This window comes from Bufo bufo, chromosome 4 (assembly GCF_905171765.1).
Source record: "Bufo bufo chromosome 4, aBufBuf1.1, whole genome shotgun sequence".
In the NCBI taxonomy this organism is placed as follows: Eukaryota; Metazoa; Chordata; class Amphibia; order Anura; family Bufonidae; genus Bufo; species Bufo bufo.
In genome coordinates, this window is record NC_053392.1 from 545,948,363 (window position 1) to 545,967,033 (window position 18,671).

The following is an 18,671-nucleotide window of genomic DNA, read 5'->3' on the forward strand; positions in this document are numbered from 1 at the left end:
CAAATCAGCAATTAATGATGCGCATATTTTGGCGCAATACGCGCAACTTCACATTTTAGCAGGTCTGACTACATATTACTGATTGGTGCACTATGTATTGTTGTAACATCACAGCACTGTGTATGTCTTTATGTATGTATGTATGGACAGCAGAACCTATCAGCTACACTATATCACCATCTAATCTACACTGACTATCTCCCACTAACTATCTAACTAACAAACTAACTAACTAACTAACTATCTAATGTAATTAAACAGCAAAGCACAGAGCACAGCAATGACCCTTCTGTCTCGCTCAGAACTCCATAAAACTACAGAAAATGGCTGCTGGGGAGGTTCTTATATAGCAGGCATTCTCAAACTGCGGCCCTCCAGCTGTTGCAAAACTATAACTCCCAGCATGGCCGAACAGCCTACAGGTATCAGAATACAGCAGGGCATTGTGGGAGGGCCGCAGTTTTAGGATGTCTGTTATATAGTAAGGGGTAGGCAACTTTCCTATTGGTTGCTAGGGATGTTGCTAAGCTCAGACAAAGACATTGCAGCCTTCTCATTGGCCCACAAGCAATAAGCAGGGAGGGATCATGGGTTCAAATGAAAAAAAATCTAGAATATTCGTGAATACGAATATATAGCACACTATATTCTAAACGTTCGAAAATTCTCGAAGTGGCAATATTAGCGATTAAAATTTGTAATTTGAATATTCGCGCCCAACACTAAAGCCAACATGCTACAGGTCATCCAGTTACATGGGTACAAATCTGCTTACAGATGCCCTTTAAGTTGCTATAATTACAGGCTTTGCATGCATTTGACCATTTTCCTCTCAGCTGCAGCCATCCCTATTTGGTAAACCATAAAGGAGTTGTCAGGTTTGGAAAATTTCGATTTTCAATCTAAAAATCTAAGGGTTGGCTGTTTTAACTTTATTTTAACCAGTGTGTAGGAAAAGGGACTGTATGTTCATTACTGGTATATCCCAATTAAATGTTCTGCTGTAATAGTTCACAGTACTTTGTAATGTTCTAAATTCATGGCAGACAAAGCATTCTCTTTGACTACATGGAGTTCCCATCCAGAAATGATCACTGATGGAGGTTCATGTGACCAGATCCATCAATCACCCTTCTCACACTGCATACATGCTAGTTTTCCATCAACGGAGGTTGCAAATAGGGTCTGCAGTAAACAGACAATGGATGGAACTCTGTAGTTCCAGTGCTGACTTCCGAACAGCTAATGGGTGGAGGGTGTTGGACCCCTGCTAATCAGATATTGATGTTCTATCCCAAGATAAGCCCTTAATATAAAACCTCCGGCCTTTGAAAGCGAGGTGTGTGGGATAAAAGGGTTGACTCACAGCTTGCAGCGATACACCCCAATGACTTCACCAATTAAGCTTTGATGACATTGGGTACATTTTTAAAGTTGATATTTCCTAAAAACACCATAATTGTGAGCTTCAACAAAACCAGCTTCTGAACGAACGTAGCTTGAATAGTGGGGACATGTAAATACAGTAGTTCGATAGACCTGTTCTGATGACAATTTCCCTTTAAAAGGCACAGTCTCAACATATTTAGGAGGGTGTCCCTTCACACTTTACAATGTCACCATTGCAAGTGATTGGCTGCCGCAGTCTGTTGTCAAGGGTCCACAGCACCAGCGGCCTGGTTATAGTGCATAATGTAAAAAACCTAATATACAGTACGACCATTTTACTTTTACCTGTTTAGAGCAAGTTGAGGTTATTTCTAGAGATTGGAAACCTTATTTCAATGACTAGTGATCACATTGGTCACTGGCTGCCTTAAACTTTACTAGAACTTGGCTTTTCTGCGTCCTTCAAAGCTTGAAATATCCAAAACAACACAAAGACACACAGTCATCATATCTCCTGGCTTCTGACAGATCGTCAGTGTGTAAATAATGGATTTGAACTAAAGACCAGTGAATCGATGGTATTGAGATTTAGCATGTTAAATTGTGTGCAAAATGTCCCGTTTACGAGGCCTGTTTATTGCAGGGTATGTAAAGGATTATTCTCATTATCATAATTTAACAAAACCAATGAGGCGTGTCATGTTTCAGTTTCTATGTAAAGGTGGCTTATTCAAGCGTTAATTACTTCGACCCTGAATGGACATATAGGTAATAAAATTAAAGGTTAATATTTTGTGCCTTTCTAGTACTCCACTGCAGTTAATAAATTATCACGGTTATTGTAGTCATTCTTACATTTAACAATTAGGCAAAATAAAAAAATATAAAATATTTTAATTGAAAGGTTTTAATTATTTAGAGGGCAATGTGACCATTTATTTTGGGCTTTAATTCTACATTACATATTATATAAGATTATTCATAACATTTTTAGCCTATTAAAGGGGTTGTCTGTGTTCAGAGCTGAACCCGGACATATCCCCTTCTTCACCCAGGCAGCCCCTCTGAGTGGAATCTCTGATGCTTTCCCTTGCCCTGCGCTGTATCGCGCAGGGCAAGGGCTGTTTTGTTAATCTTTTTAAACTACTAGTCGGAGGCTTCCACCTAGCAGTGTTTCTGGGTGGTGTCACCGGCACTAATGGTCAGGCTTTAGCACTGCCCTAGGCTAGCTTCCACCTAACTTTCCCGTACAGGTACGTCACCGGATCTGCTGAAAAAGCCCTTGAAAATGCATGAAATACTCCGATGCTCCCCTCAGAGGGGCTGCATAGGTGAAGAAGGGGTTATGTCCGGGTTCAGCTCTTTAATTATCAAAAAGTATACACTTTACAGGGTTTGTCTGCTGTATACTGCTGCTAAGACACTCAGTGATTAGTGGGGGAACCTGACATCAAGTGTTCAATTCCTCTGCTGCGCGACCACAGGGGAAGTATGTAGGGCATTGCACAGTTCACATTAAAATTAACAGGCTATTGTTTTAATATACAGACTTGCTGGGTCCTCCACACTAAGAGGTGATCTCTGTAGCTACTCCCTACCATGGCTAATTTAAGAGGGTTCTGGTTAAAGGGAATCTCAAGTGGTATTAAAGGGTTGTGCTACAAAAATATTCTACATTTTTCCAACCAGCACCTGGATTTGAATGCTTTTGTAATTGCATGTAATCAAAGGATAAGTATAGCCACTGAACTATTCAGTGAAATGCAGCTGTATAGCGCCACCTGCTGTTTGTTCTTTTCCTTATTTCTGGCCCATCTCACTGAGGTGGTCGCACATGCTCAGTTTAAATCTTGTCAACAGCCATATCTTCTGTTAGAAGCTGTGGCTGTTACAGGGAAAGAGTTACAGCAGAGAGGACAATCCCCCTGAGCTGCCAGCCTGAAATATATCTAGCAGAACAATTGGAGCAATGAATGTGGAGATCTTGGGATCTGTGTGAGATACAGGACTGATTTGTCATGTACTATATGATGCCTGATTTTCATTTTTTACATCAATCATGGTATAACCCCTTTAAGTCAGTACTACATAAATAGTACTGCTGCCAATGATTCTAGATCTGATATTCGTATTTCTATACTCACCCCTGTTCCTCTGATGTGTGGCCATATAATGCATTGATGGGACTTCTCCTGCAGTATATTATGTGCATGTACTCTTAATGAATTCCAGGGCTGCTTTGCAGGGAGAAAGTGGGCAACGGGGTTATTATCAGAACAAAAATTACTGATCTGGAGTCATAGGCAACAGTATTATTCATGTATTACTGTACTTAATAAGGCTTGTTGAAGGTGACAGATTCCCTTTGATAATTCACACAGTTTCTATAACCTTTACTTAATATTTCACAACTTGCACTGCCATGTCTAGACTCTGATTACTCCATTTTAATTTAAGCACAATTAGCTTGATGGAAAAAAAAGGTTGCGGTATTGTGACTGCAAGTCATACCGTCTTATAACAAAAGAATGTCTTTTGGAATGGATAAAAATTTATATTTCATCAATTTCCAATCTCTATATTATGTTATCCTATGCAATTGTGGGACCAATTAAGTGGTGCAACAAATTATTCTGTATTCCTCAAGCATGTAACTACATTTCGTGTTTGCGCATTTTTTATCATAGCCATGGAACGCGATGTGCGGGAGAAGTGTCTGCTGCTGCAAACAACAATATTTGTGGGGTGGGAGTTGCCTATAGTTCAAAAGTTGCAGGTATAGTATAGTATATTTTATTATTTTCTTTTTACATTTTTTATTTATTATTTTTGAATTTTCCCACTAAATTGTTGTACAATCGTACTTATTTAGTTTATTCTAGTTTATACCGCCACCTACTGCACATAAAAGGTATACAGTATATAAAGGAGGAAGTGTATGACTTACACGGTTTATTTTAGTAGTGCCATCAAGTGGTAAATTCAAACAGCAAATGCATCTTCGGTACAGCATTTTATGCTATATTTTTCTGGTTTGTTTATCTTTCCAGACGCTAAGGGATCATTGACATGACAGTGAAAAACGGCTGCGTAACAGTCATTTTTTTAAACAACCATTTTCAGAGCCATTGCTGTCTCTGGGGCTATGTATGTTTTTTTAATGAACAGAAGTCTAACGGCCGTTAAAAAGCGGATGATAAGCGGAAGTTAAAACGGATAGATGACCAGGAAATGGATGCACACACAGACGCAAAATGGGCATAAAAAACTGGCAGTTTAGCATTTTCTGATGGCCATTTTTTTACTGTTGTGTGTGAATGTAGCCTAAGGTTTACATAAAGAGGTGGTTAGTGTAGTCATGGGCTTTGTACATGTGCTATAAGAAAAGGTGGGATCTAGTGAGTAGAGCCCTATCCATTCAGCCACAGGGATGCCCTTTATGGTCTTTCCTCAAAAAGTATGAAGTCATTGCATATGATCAGACTGTAAAAAATCCTGAAATGCTAGATTTATATGCAAGGAGCCATGGCACAATAAGGCTTCATTTACCTCGGCAAATTTGCTGATTGGCGTTAAAGCAGGGGCGTAGCTATAGGGGGTGCAGAGATAGCAATCTCTACCAGGCCCAGGAGCCTGAGGGGACCCAAAGACCCTTGTGCCACATAGAAGACACCAGTATTATAGAAAGTGCATGCTGGTCAAGTGACACTGGAGGGAAGGGGTTAAGTCAAAAATTTGACATGGGGGAAGGGCATTGTTTAAATTTTTGCCTCAAGCAGCACAAAGGTTAAGCACTTCCCTGCCCCTGGCCTCAAAGCACTGAGGGAAGGGGGGCCCAAGTTGAACTCTTGCACCAGGGCCCATCCGCCTTCAGCCATGCCCCTGAATTAAAGCAAGTTATTTGATGTATGTTTGGCTCCATTTACATAGAGTAATCATTGTGACTATATGTGACTATTACCGATCATTGTAGGCAGCACATCCCCATTTACACGGGGCAATGTCCTATTGACAAATGCTTATTTTAATGACCTCATTAAAGATACAATCAGCTAACAAATGAGCGTTTACTCATTTGTCGGCTGATTGTCAGACTTGTTGATAAGGGGACATGATCGTGAAACTAATGTTTGTATGAAAGTCCATTCAACCGATCATTATCCCATGTTAAAGAGCCTTAATGCTGTGATGTATGATAATCTTAGAATTATCCGCTGTTCTACAATTCAAAAGGGTGTTCCATGTATTTTTATTTTTTAATGGGCCACAAAGGGTCGTAAAATAAAAAAATAATCATGCTCCCCCTCACCCATTTCCCCTCACCGCCATGCTGATGCTGGTCTTGTCTTCCCTGCTCTTCGCTTCCTAGCTCAATGCTCCCAATTTGCCAGGAAAGGCCCACACAACTAATAACTGGTCCTAGCAATGACCTACCTCACCCAGCGATTGGCTGAGTGGGCCTTTCCAGCATGTCATGCCAGAACCAGTAAGTGGAGTACAGTGGAGACCAGATCAGTATCTGAATGGCAGCGGCAGGGAATGATTTGAGAATAAGTATGGTTTGTTTTTTGTTCTTAATAAGTATGGTCTATTTATATATTTTTTTTTTTTTGAGGCCCATTTAAAAAAAAAAAATTTTGTGGAAAGCCCTTTTAAGTTGAATTTTGCAGTAAGAAATAAGGCAACAGGTACGGGAGCTATATTTCAACAATGAGGTAATTTATCATAAGGGTCATATTTGAAGTCCTTTTTGCTGAGCCTGTGTTGGAGTACTTTATGCCACATTTATCAAATGTCACATGTTATTAGATAAATTTATCTTTTTCTTAAACCTAACACTTTTGTCTAGAAAAGCTACTCCAGTTTTCTTGCTCCGCCCTTCTACTGGAGGGAAATTGCCATTAAAAAAAATGTCTCAGGGATAAATCTGGAGTGAAACTCATTAACATAGATAACCATGCCCACTTTCCCATGTATATCTCTAAACTGGAATGAGTGCTGTATATAAAATGCAAAAAGGTGCAAAAAGCATGATAAATCAGGGCCAATTTCTGTAAATAATCTATCATAAATCCATATAATGAAATTGCTACATTTTGCCAAATAACAGGAATTCGTATGTTGGACCAACCCTTTATGACTGATATAATCGAAGCATCCTCCATCAGTCACATGCCGCAGGTCATAGACATTTACAGTGCCAGCTGGGGGCCCACTGATGATGGCAAGACAGTGGATGGACCGAGAGAATTGACTTTACAGGCCATGGCGGACGGGGTGAACAAGGTAAATGCAACTGGATGTTTGCCAGATCCACATATATTTATACAACTAATAAATTAGCACTGAGAGAGATATGATAATAGTGACGTTCAAGAAATTATTTTATCTCCACATCCATCTTGACACAGACATTCTGAAGATACATATGCTGTGTCTTATGGTCCAGTAGAGATAAGGTTTGTGATTCCCATCATGTTTAATAATTATCATTTGTGGGAATTCGCCTACGGTATAAAGCCTAATAGAAGTCTCACTGTCTTTTGTGAAGAGATAGTCATGACAGATCTGGGTCAGGGTTTTTCTTGTGATCTCCTTATTCCCAAAGGTGAATATTGTGTTGCTATCTTGGTACACATAAAGAAGCTTCATCTAAGTTATGGGAAACCAATCTTATCCTATCTTTACTTCAAACAGTAAATGTTACAGTTACCTCAAAAGATTATCCCAAAGTGTCACCACACAAAATTTATTGTCACCGTAAAATGGTTTTGCCAAGAACACAGGGATCTAATCATGTTTACTCTGTAAAATGTAAGGTGGCTTTACAGCATTGTCTTTGTGCTTTGATGATACTTTAGCACTAGTGTTGATCAAGCACCAAAGTGCTCAGGTGCTCTGGCCGAACACATCGGGATGCTCGGGTGCTCTACTAAGCACCCGAGTATAATAGAAGTCAAAGGGAGAACCCGAGCATTAAACCAGGCACCCCCTGCTCTGAAGAGGGGAGGGTGTCTGGTTCATAGGAAAAGGTCAGAAATTGATGGAAACACCACCGAAATGGTTCGGGAACAGCATGGGGAGAATGTCTGTATGCATCTTGGACTCCCAGGTCGCTGCTGGGAACGATGTTGTCCGAGTAGTACGCCACTTTTACAGACTGACAATAATACGCACAAAACCAAAGATAAAATCGACTTTAGAGGAAAAATGTATAGGAAATATTCTTTCCTGTATATTTACTTGTATATTAAGTGCAAGTGCTGCCAAAAATTACAAGGAAGATGCACTCCGATACAACCTGTATATCACATAAAGGAGGGCCTCATTCACATTGTGGTACAATTGTTCATGTAGTGGGACTCCTATACTCATAAAGCCTATGCAATAAGTGAAAGGGCTGCCACAAATTACAAGGAACTGGCACTCCAATACACCCTTTGTTACACATAAAGGAGGGAATCATACGCAGCCTTGAAAAGTTATGACTGATGGCCTGCTGGTGACCCCGTAAAAACATTTAGAGTAAGGGCCTGGTGATCTGACGATCTAAAACATTATGGGCGAGGGCCTGCTGCCGCTTTGGTGACTGTAGATAACCTGGGGCGGATTGCACATCCCCGTGACGGCATCGATCCATTCGGATGTCTGCCCTATCAACTTTGTTATTTTCAGCTCAAACCATGGTGACCACGGGCAATGGTGAATCAGTGTTCGATTCTGCAGAGGGAGCCTGAAAAACGGCTACGTCTACCACATCCAAGGAAGGCAGCATGCGCACAAATTACCTATTAGGTATAATTAGGTGAGGGCCTGCTATTGAGCTGACCCTGTAAAAGATTTTAGGTGCAGGCCTGCTGGTGAGCTGACCGTCTAAAAGGTTGTAGGTGAGGGCCTGCAGATGAGCTGACCCTGTAAAAGATTGTAGGTGAAGGCTTGCTGGTGAGCTGACCCTGTAAAAATGATATGCGAAGGCCTGCTGGTGAGCTCACCCTGTCAAACAACAATATATGCGAGGGCCTGCTGTGATCTGACCCTGGACGGGCCACGTGTCCAGCTTTGACACCCAGTAGTTGTAAGGCACTGAGGGATCATTGAGGATGCTAACACGGTCTGCTATGTACTCCTCCACCATCTTCCAAAAGGTTTCCATCCTTGTGACACTAGGCAGCGCATCAGGTGAGGGTGCTGGCGGGGTGTCATGAAACTGTCCCAGGCTTTGGAGAGTGTTGCCCTGCCTCTGTTGGAACTGCTATGTGTTCCCCTTGTCTCCCCTCCTCGGTTGGCCAAGGAACTACGGACTATGCCGCCAGCGTTGTCATTTGGAAATTTTTGGAGCAATTTTTAAACAAGGATCTTCTGGTATTGCACCGTTTTGCTTGTCCTCTCCACCAGAGGAATGAGAGATAAGAAGTTCTCTATGTAGCGGGGGTCGAGAAGAGTGAACAACCAGTAATCCGTGTTGTCTAAAATGAGTATAATGTGCGGGTCACGGGAAAGGCAGCCTAACATGAAGTCAGCCATGTGTGCCAGAGTACCAACAGGCAAGTCGTCATCAGGAGGATCACTCTCAATCTCCTCATCCTCTTCCTCCTCTTCAGCCGACCCACGCAGAACAGGTGGAATTAAATTTCCATGGGTACTACCCTCTGTAGCGGAGGCAACCGTCTCCTGCTCCTCCTCCTCTTCACCATCCAATTCGCGCTGAGAAGACGAACTGAGGGTGGTCTGGCTATCACCCTGTGAATGTCTTCCCCCATTTCCACCTCTTCCACATGCAAATCGTCGGCCTTAATTGTGAGCAGCGAGCGTTTGAGTAGACACAGAAGTGGGATGGTTACGCTGATAGTAGCGTTATCGCTGCTCACCATCTGTGTTGATTCCTCAGTTTCTTAAAACCTCACAGAGGTCAGACATCCATGCCCACTCCTCGCTTATGAATAGCGGAAGCTGACTGGAAAGGTGATGTTGCAGCTGGTATACCACTACTGCCCTCTGCTGCTCACAAAGCCTGTGAAACGTAGAGTTCCAGCTTGTGCTCACGTCGCACAACAGCCGTTGAGCTGGCAATTTCAAGCGCTGCTGCAGCATTGACAGACGGGCTGAAGCTGTCGATGACTTTCGGAACTGTGCACACACGCGGCGCACCTTCACCAGTAGCTCAGGAAAACTGGGGTAGGTTTTGAGAAACCGCTGAACCACTAAGTTTAAGACGTGGGCTAGGCATTGGATGTGTGTGAGCTTGCCGAGCTCCAAAGCCGCCACCAAGTTAGCCATTATCAGACACAACCATGCCTGGTTCTAGGTTGAGTGCCGAGAGCCACAGCTCAGTCTGGTCTCTTATCCCCTGCCACAGCTCTGCGGCGGTGTTTGTCCCCTAAGCATATCAGCTTCAGCACGGCCTGTTGATGCTTCCCCACTGCAGTGCTACACTGCGTCCAGCTACCGACTGATGACTCACTGGTGCTGCACGTGGACAATTCAGCGGTGGAAGTGGAGGAGGAGGCGTAGGAGGAGAATTGGGGGTTGGAGCCACTAGCGTAGGTGGTGGCGGAAAGCCCTGATCGAATTAGGGTCCGCAATCCTTGGCGTCGGTAGCACCTGTGCCATCCCAGGGTACGACTCACTCCCGGCCTCCACAAAATTCACCCAGTGTGCCATCAGGGAAATGTAGCGTCCCTGGCCGAATACACTTGTGCATGTGTCTGTGGTTAAGAGGACCTTCCCAGTAACTGCGATGGCCAGGGCACGTGTGATGTTAAGGGACACATGTTGGTGTAAGGTGGGCATGGCAAACCTTGAAATATAGTGGCGGCTGGAGACTGCGTAATGTGGGACGACCGCCGACATCAGGCTGCGGAAGGCCTCAGTGTCCACAAGCCTAAATGGCAACATTTCCAGGGCCAGTAATATGGAAAGCTGCGCATTTAGTTCTATGGCCTGTGTGTGGGTGGCTGGGTATTTGCGCTTGCGTTCAAGTGCCTGGGGTAAGGACATTTGGATGCTGCGCTGGGACACGGCAGTGGATGTGGTCGCTGTTGGTGGTTGCGAAGGTCTAGGCACGTAACACAGAGAAAAAGGAGGCAGTGGTGTAACCCGCAGACACAGATTGTGGACCCAGGCGTTTGTCCCACTTATTACGCTGCTTGGATGCCATGTGGCGAATCATGCTGGTGGTGGTGAGGTTGCTAGTGTTCACGACCTGGCTCGTTTTGGTACGGCACAGGTTGAAAACTACTATTCTTTTGTCGTCTGCACTTTCCTCAAAAAAGCGCCATACTGCGGAACACCTACACCTTGGCAAGGGAGATTTCCGCAAGGGGGTGCTCCGTGGAACAGTTTCAGGCCTGTTTGGTGTGGCCCGCCTTCTCCTTTTTGCCACCCCACTGCCTCTTCCAGCCTGTTGCGGTGCAGCAGATTCCTCCCCCTCTATACTGCTGTCCTTGCTCGGCTTTCCACCTTCCCAGGTTGTGTCAGTGACTTCATCGTCCACCACCTCCTCTTCCACTTCCTCACTCTGCTCATCCTACTGACTTGTTGAACTAACCACTACCTCAGTGATTGACAACTGTGTCTCTTCCTCTTCATCAACCTCTTGAGCTATTGGCAACTGTGTCTCATCCTCACCCACCTAATTTAACAGTAATTGCTGTTCCCCACCGTCATCTTCTTGTGATTGTGGATGCTCAAGAGTTTGGGAATCACGGCACAAGATCTGTCCCTCTTCAAGCATGCTTGGCGAGAGGGACAAATCAAGGAATGGTGCTGAAAAGAGCTCATCGGAATATCCGAGTGTGGGATCACTTATATGCAGACTCTCCATGGTGGGAGGAAGGAGAATCAGGGTGAGGATTGGGTTGAGCAGACTCTTGGCTACTGAGACTGGACTTAGTGGAAGACAGGGTGGTGTTTAACTGACTGGAAGGATTATCTGCTGCAATCCAACTGACCACCTGGTCTCACTGGTCTTACTTCAAGAGTGGAGTCCTGTGCCACCCTGCAAACTGGGACATGAAGCTAGGTATCGTGAATGATTGTTTTTCTTGTGCTCTGGCAGCAGGCACAGTTTCACTGCGCCCAGTGCCACAGCCTCTGCGTGCACCATCAGCATCACGGCCACTGTCATGTCCCTTACTGCTCGCCTTCTTCATATTAAATGTTATATATGATTAAAAGTCTGTCTTTGGGATGTGGAAACGTCACACAGGAGATATCCCACAGATAATGTCAATGCTGTCACGAGCAGCTAATAAAAAATTACAGGGAACGTCAAAGGTATTTGGGATGAGGAAACGTTATATAGGAGAGGTACCACCAGTAATGTCACTGTCCGCAGTGTCTACGCAAAAAAGTACACTGTATGTCACAGATAAATTTTTGAAGAGCACACGTTACACTGCAGATGTGGCCTTGGTAATGTCACTGTCAAAAGCGGAAACCATCTATTGGCAAAGTACACTGTATGTCACAGATATTTTTTGGATGCGCACACTTTACACAGGAGATGTGGCACAGGTAATGTCACTGTCCGCAGGGGACACCGTCTACGGAAAAAGTACACTGGATATCTGATTTTTTTTAAATGCGCACACTTTACACTGGAGATGTGGCACAGCTAATGTCACTGTCCACAGCGGACACCGTCTACGGAAAAAGTACACTGGATGTCACAGATTTTTTTGGGATGCACACACGTTACACTGCAGATGTAGCCCTGGTAATGTCACTGTCAGAAGCGGACACCATCGATTGACAAAGTACACTAGATGTCAAATACACTGCGCAAACTTTACACAGGAGATGTGGCTTAGCTAATGTCACTGTTCGCAGCGGACACCGTCTACGGAAAAAGTACACTAGATGTCAAATATTTTTTGTATGCGCACACTTAACACTGGATATGTGGCACAGCTAATGTCACTGTCCGCAGCGGACACCAGCTACTGAAAAAGTACACTGGATGTCACAGATATTTTTGGGATACGCACACTTTACACTGGAGAAGTGGCGCAGCTAATGTCACTGTCTGCGGCCTAACTATTGTACGCTATTTAGCACAGGATGCGCTAAAAATAGATATTGCTGCCACACACAATAGTCCTTAGAAGGACTTTTGGGTCTGTAAAGTTTTATTAATTTAGCGCAGACTAAGATAGCACCCAATGACGCATTCCGGCCAGCCAATCACTGTAATGCCATCAGCCAACATGGCTACGGCAATACAGTCAGGGCAGTACTACCACCATGTGCTGAATACCGTCATGTGCCGACCATCAAGATGCTCGAGGTGAACTGGTGTTTGGCCGAGCATGCTCGATCATCACTATATAGCACCAATTATTTTAACTTTTGGCATCTCTGTGGCATATCATATGTCCCTGAGGAGTCCTGTCAGGATTTACTCTGCTCTTTACTCACAAATCCTATATCAACACATATAAACGTATAAATTTTTCTCTTTCCCTCAATTATATTCTGTTTTTAGATAGAGAAGCAGAAATGACCTAACAGGTTTACGTTAAGATACTGCTTTTCACCTAGAAGGACTCAGATTGAGACTCGTCAAGAACGATTGATGGGACCGTTTGAAGCTGTCCACCAAATGTATGCCCAAGATGCATTTAACTGTATGGCTAGACAGTTGCATAAATCTACAATTGACCTCATTAAAATGGTACACCATGGTTTACAAGGTCCTTACTGCTTTCCATTGTGCTGAAAAACTTGGTTGACTGTGATTTTTAGTAAAAGAATTTGGTATTCCAGTACACCGCCTAATGGTATTTTCATATCTCCGGCAGCTAAATCCAATAGTCTATTCCAGCAAAGGAACAGACTGCTGCAGATACTGTATCCAGCATAGCCAGACACTGCTGCACACAGCTGTCACCACTGGATCCTCATTAACTATAGTGGGATCCTCATTGACTATAGCGGATTTCTGGCATAAATGCTGGCTTTCTGAAGGACAAATACTTTTGCATGCAATGGTTTTGTCTGGCAGAAAGTTAGCATTTATGCCAGAAACCCATAGGATCACAGTTGGTTGGCATTATATTCAAAGGGGATCAGGTGGTGTGCGGCGGTGTCTGGCTATTTACCTGCCAGAGATGTGAGTGTAGCCTAAACTATGCAACGAGGAGGCTCTTGGCGTACATTTGGTCATTAAAGTCTAGGGGCTTAAAGGTTTCTACATTAGGCGATACATATGCTCACGTGGAGCTTAATCGTGAAAGCAAAGGGTCAAAAACGTTCTCTCAAGTGCACAATGGCCCCAGTACAAGACACATAGGTCAGGATGCAATGCTGATGTTGGATTTGACCATATGTATACCACACCATGATCTGGGATTCTGTTAATTTTTGACCACATAGCAGTGCATACTGTATTGCAGTATACAATTATTTGGTCAGTTATCATAACATTTGATCATAAATTGTTGTTTCATCAGGGTCGTGGAAGTAAGGGGAGCATTTACGTGTGGGCATCTGGAGATGGTGGAAGTTACGACGACTGTAACTGTGATGGTTACGCATCAAGCATGTGGACGATCTCCATCAATTCTGCTATAAACGATGGCCGGACAGCATTGTATGATGAAAGCTGTTCTTCAACATTAGCCTCTACATTTAGCAATGGAAGGAAGAGGAATCCTGAAGCTGGCGTGGTAAGTACAAATAATGCGCAAGCCTGCCCAGAGGCGTCATCAAGTGCCAGGCTCACAATAGAAGCAGCAGATGTTCTTTTGTTAGGACTCATTAGAAATGATAGAAAGCTAAATGATGCTTTCCTTGTCGGTTGATGAGAAAAATATTAATATTTAAACATGCCAGACATCTTTTGCATTACATTGCTTTGGTTACTTAGCTTGGAAATACAAACTCTACATTAAAACTAAACATTCATCATGTCATTTGGCTTTGATTGAACTTGTACTGTACATGGTAAGATTAAATAACAGTGGGAAAAAGGGAAAAAAAAGGTCATATATGAGTGAGTGATCCCTCTATTATCCATCTCAAATATTGACTAATGGGACTAACTAATTATATATTAAATATACAACGAGGTATAATCTTGAAATAAACGAGTAACAATTAAAACGAGGCTTGGACAGGCCTACAGGGGTACTGGTGAACCTCCTAGTCTCCCACCCCCTGCACAAGTGGCACATAACACAGCAGACTTACTGCACTACATACATATATTTAATGTAGAGCCCCTCCACCAGCCTATGTTCATAGAAAACTTGATATATTATTAAAGAAACTCCCCAGTTTCCTTATTATACACATGTTCAGAGATGAGATGACTTCTAGGTATAGAGGAAAGCCACCAGTGTCCTCTTCTCCCCAGGACCTACCTTCTCAAAGTTGCTGCAGGGACCCCCATATTCAGTTATCTGGTAGCATCTTGCTGCTGTGTGAGCAGGTACTATTTGAATATATCCGTACGGTTAGCGCCCAAAATAAATTTTACTAGTGGATCCTAGCCACCCAAGTCCGAAACTGAATACAAGTATAGTATACTATAGTACTCGAGGATCCTCCAGTTACATCTAGACTTTGACACAGTAAGGGAAACCCCTAATATAAATGGATCTTAAAGGTGTATTATAAAAAACTGATTTTGGAGCCACACACTTGCTACTAGGGTCTTTTTTTTATTCACAAATATTTCATTAGCCGTTACAGATGATATGTCCCATGTATGTGTAATGATAACAGCAAAGATTACTGTGAGGTTTACAGTCTGCACAACTTCAGTTCATTTGAAGGTTGCAGCAATTTCCTCTTGAGGGCCAAAGAAATCCTGGTCTGACTCTGTATGCGTGTATACAAACGTAGGCATGTCTAAGTATGCTGGTGTGTATGTATGGAATATATCTAGCAAAATTAAAGTTTGTCACCAGACACAATCTATAAGACACACCAATAGCCATCTAAACGTCTAATTCTGGTGATCATTAGGGATGAGCGAACCCGAAGCCAGACTTTTTCACTAAAGTCCGGGTTCAGTGTTTAGGGGATTTTATTATTTTCCATTATAACATGGTTATATCGGAAAATAATAGCATTCTTAAGACAGAATGCAAAACAATATGGCCATTTCGGGGTTAAAATAAACACAACTCACCTCATCCACTTGATCGCGCTGCAGCAGCTTCTTCTATCTCCATTGAACAGGATCTGCCAAAAGACCTGTGATGTGTGCGATGATGTCACCGCGCTCTCCCACTTAGTGACGTCATCATGCATATCACAGGTCCTTTGGCAGGTCCTGTTCAGTGAATATAGAAAAAGGTGCTGCAGCGCGATCAAGTGAATGAGGTGACTTTTTTATTTTTTTAAATCCCTAAATGGCCATATTGTTTTGCATTCTGTCTTGATTGCTAATTATTTTCCGATATAACCATGTTATAACGGAAAATAATAACGTAAAGTTTGGGTCCCCATTTATATGTGTCATATATGTAAAGCAGTGCTTTCCACTAATGATTGACTAAGTATATACATGTACTGTATGTGTGTAAGTGTGTATGTGTGTACCTATATATGTGTGCTGTTTTGGCTGAAACAGATCCCAAATTTTGCAAAGGGTCACTTGAGTACCTAGAATAAAAAGCAATAGACAAATACATACTGTAGTTGGAAGATCTTTATAAATTCAAAGTCGGTTATGACAGGTGAAGACCAGGGCACGATAAAAGAGGATTCTGCATAAATCATTCTATAGTACTACCTATCTTGCGATAAAGATTTTATATATATCTCCAACGTGCCAGACGCCATCGAATGTGAGCATTTGCCCACTCAAGTCGGTTATGACGACGAACTGCATTCAGGTCCAGACCCCGATGAGGACGACGAGCATGTAGATGACCTTCCCTGAGACTGTTTCTGACAGTTTGTGCAGAAATTCTTTGGTTATGCAAACCGATTGTTGCTGCAGCTGTCTGGGTGGCTGGTCTCAGACGATCGAAGTAAGGGCCCCATAGCAAGGATCAAACCAGGCCCCCGACACAGGACAGAAGGGTTTCCGCCTAAACCCCTTTCAATGACCCTTGGGCCATTTTTCCACTGCTTCATTTGCTAAAAGTTCTTTATTTAGAGGGTGGAGTCCTGACCAGGTTTTTACCCCAGTAGAAGAGGGGGTGATCCAGACTGGGCCCCCTCTTTGCCTGGGCCCCATAGCAGTTGCCTGGTCTGCCGCTGTGGTAGTTACGCCCCTGTATATATATATGTATTTATATAAATACATAATTTTTTTTCCCCATGAATATGCTTACTATGAATGCTTTTTAGTCCTTTATTACATACATACGATAACTTTACTTTTGAGATTTTTTTCTTGGAGTTATTTTATTTTGTAATTGGATTCTATAGATAAAGATGATAATTAAACTTGTTCTGTGATACAGGTCAGTGGGTAGATTGGATTCAGACCTTCTCTGGGATGCAGAAAGATTTGATTGATTTAATCAAAATCTAAAACCTATTATACAGAGGGTTTTTGCTTGATAAATATTTCATTGCATATTCCAGATGAGTTATGCATCATATGACTTTCATTATATTCCCTGACCTATAAATTTTTAATTTGTGTTTTCAGGCAACAACCGATTTATATGGCAACTGTACACTACGTCATTCGGGAACATCTGCAGCGGCACCAGAAGCAGCTGGGGTGTTTGCCTTAGCCCTGGAGGCAAAGTATGTTTATTCTGTCTTATGGAATATATGACAGTACATATGCTCCAACATGTGCAAGTGCTACAGACGACCCTTAAAGAGGAGCTGTCAATCAAACATACATGTTTTAATAATTATGTGCATTTCTTGTAAATGGACAATTCTGGAGCATCTTTTCTTAGATCTTTACACTGTGTTGTTCCTGTGTCCATCTAGAAATTTATGAACAAATGAACAACTAGGTGTTATTGTTCGCCTTGGTGTGCTCTGCAAAGTCTGTCACTGTCCAATTAATGCTGTCAGGTCCCCTTTAATCTGATTTTACTACTGTAGAAAGCACCCGCAGTATATAATACTTCACTAAACATCGTGTAAAGTTAGAAGACCGGCACTCTCAACACACGGGACCATATGGTTAAATGCAGATCACACTATTTATTACATATATAAAAGAATAAAAGGATAAAATATACACTAACACTGGATATTTTGCTAGATTGTTACACACAAAATTATGCTAATCCCACAGTGGTGACATCAATCCACAAACATTAAATGTTCAATGTTGATCCATATTTTGTTGAAAAAGCCGCTGTAGGAAAAAAAGCACCATGGGCATTCATATATAAGTTCCTAGAAGGAAAGAGAAATGGGGATCCTTTTTGGTTCTGTCCCGAATATAAGCAGGCAATGCAAGGGGGTATTCGCTACAATGAAGTCAATGTTATGTTGTAAATGACTATCGCTTTTCCATATAGGTATCGTTTGGCGATTAGCAGTCAAATACGCCCGGTGATCACCACTATGTGGGCTTACCTTCCCTTCGTGCCGGTCAGTCAGTTGAATTCCTCGGGGCTCGCTGGAAGCCGGCGTCCCGGCTATAGCGCTGTCAGCGTCCCATGTGGTTTTGGAGGAAAGGCGGAAATGACGTATCGGCATGCAGGATGGTATTCAGTGATTTCCTCAGACTCGGCTGTTTGTTGTAGCGGCTGAGGTGAAATCTACAGTGCACTGTAGTTAAATCTTTTACTTGTCACAGATGGGTCATATCCTGATCTCCGATTTGGATCTCTTAGTACCAAACGCGTTTCGGGAAACACTCTTCCCCTCTTTGTGACTGTGAGAGGGTGAGCTATATCCCTTTTCCTATTTCCCTTTTCCTACTTCACTAAACATACCTTGGATCTGATTTGCGAATTTTGCGAATCAATCTTACCGAATGGAAATACTGTGCACATTTATTATACACACTAAGCACTCTCCAAAATAAGAAATAGTATCCCCTGAATCTCAACCAAGGCCTCTCACCTGCAGATGATAGCTATCACCCAAGTTAAGATTGAAGGCTAAGCTTTGTTATACCTGCTGGTATGAGACATTGCACTTTAATTTACTTTTAGAAGTAACGCTGAACTGTACATTTTTATGCCGGGTGACTGTTACATGTGCTAGTGTTTCTCTGGAACAAACGATAAGAAATTTTGGTCAGAAATTTTGGGGAAATGCAGAATGAGTTCTGTCACCTTGACTGCCCACAGCACTATTGTTTCAGTCCACACTGCCAACAGAGTTTCTAAATGGAGCCTCTG

At 42.7% G+C, this 18,671-nt stretch overlaps 1 protein-coding gene across 1 annotated transcript in view; it reads left to right on the plus strand.

Annotated features, from left to right (window-relative positions):
• PCSK2 (proprotein convertase subtilisin/kexin type 2) overlaps positions 1 to 18,671 on the plus strand; it is a 293,015-nt gene that overhangs the window by 238,133 nt on the left and 36,211 nt on the right. Inside the window, 4 exon segments of the mRNA XM_040430178.1 lie at positions 4,077 to 4,165; positions 6,500 to 6,675; positions 13,842 to 14,057; positions 17,003 to 17,103. Coding sequence (XP_040286112.1) covers positions 4,077 to 4,165; positions 6,500 to 6,675; positions 13,842 to 14,057; positions 17,003 to 17,103 — 582 coding nt within the window.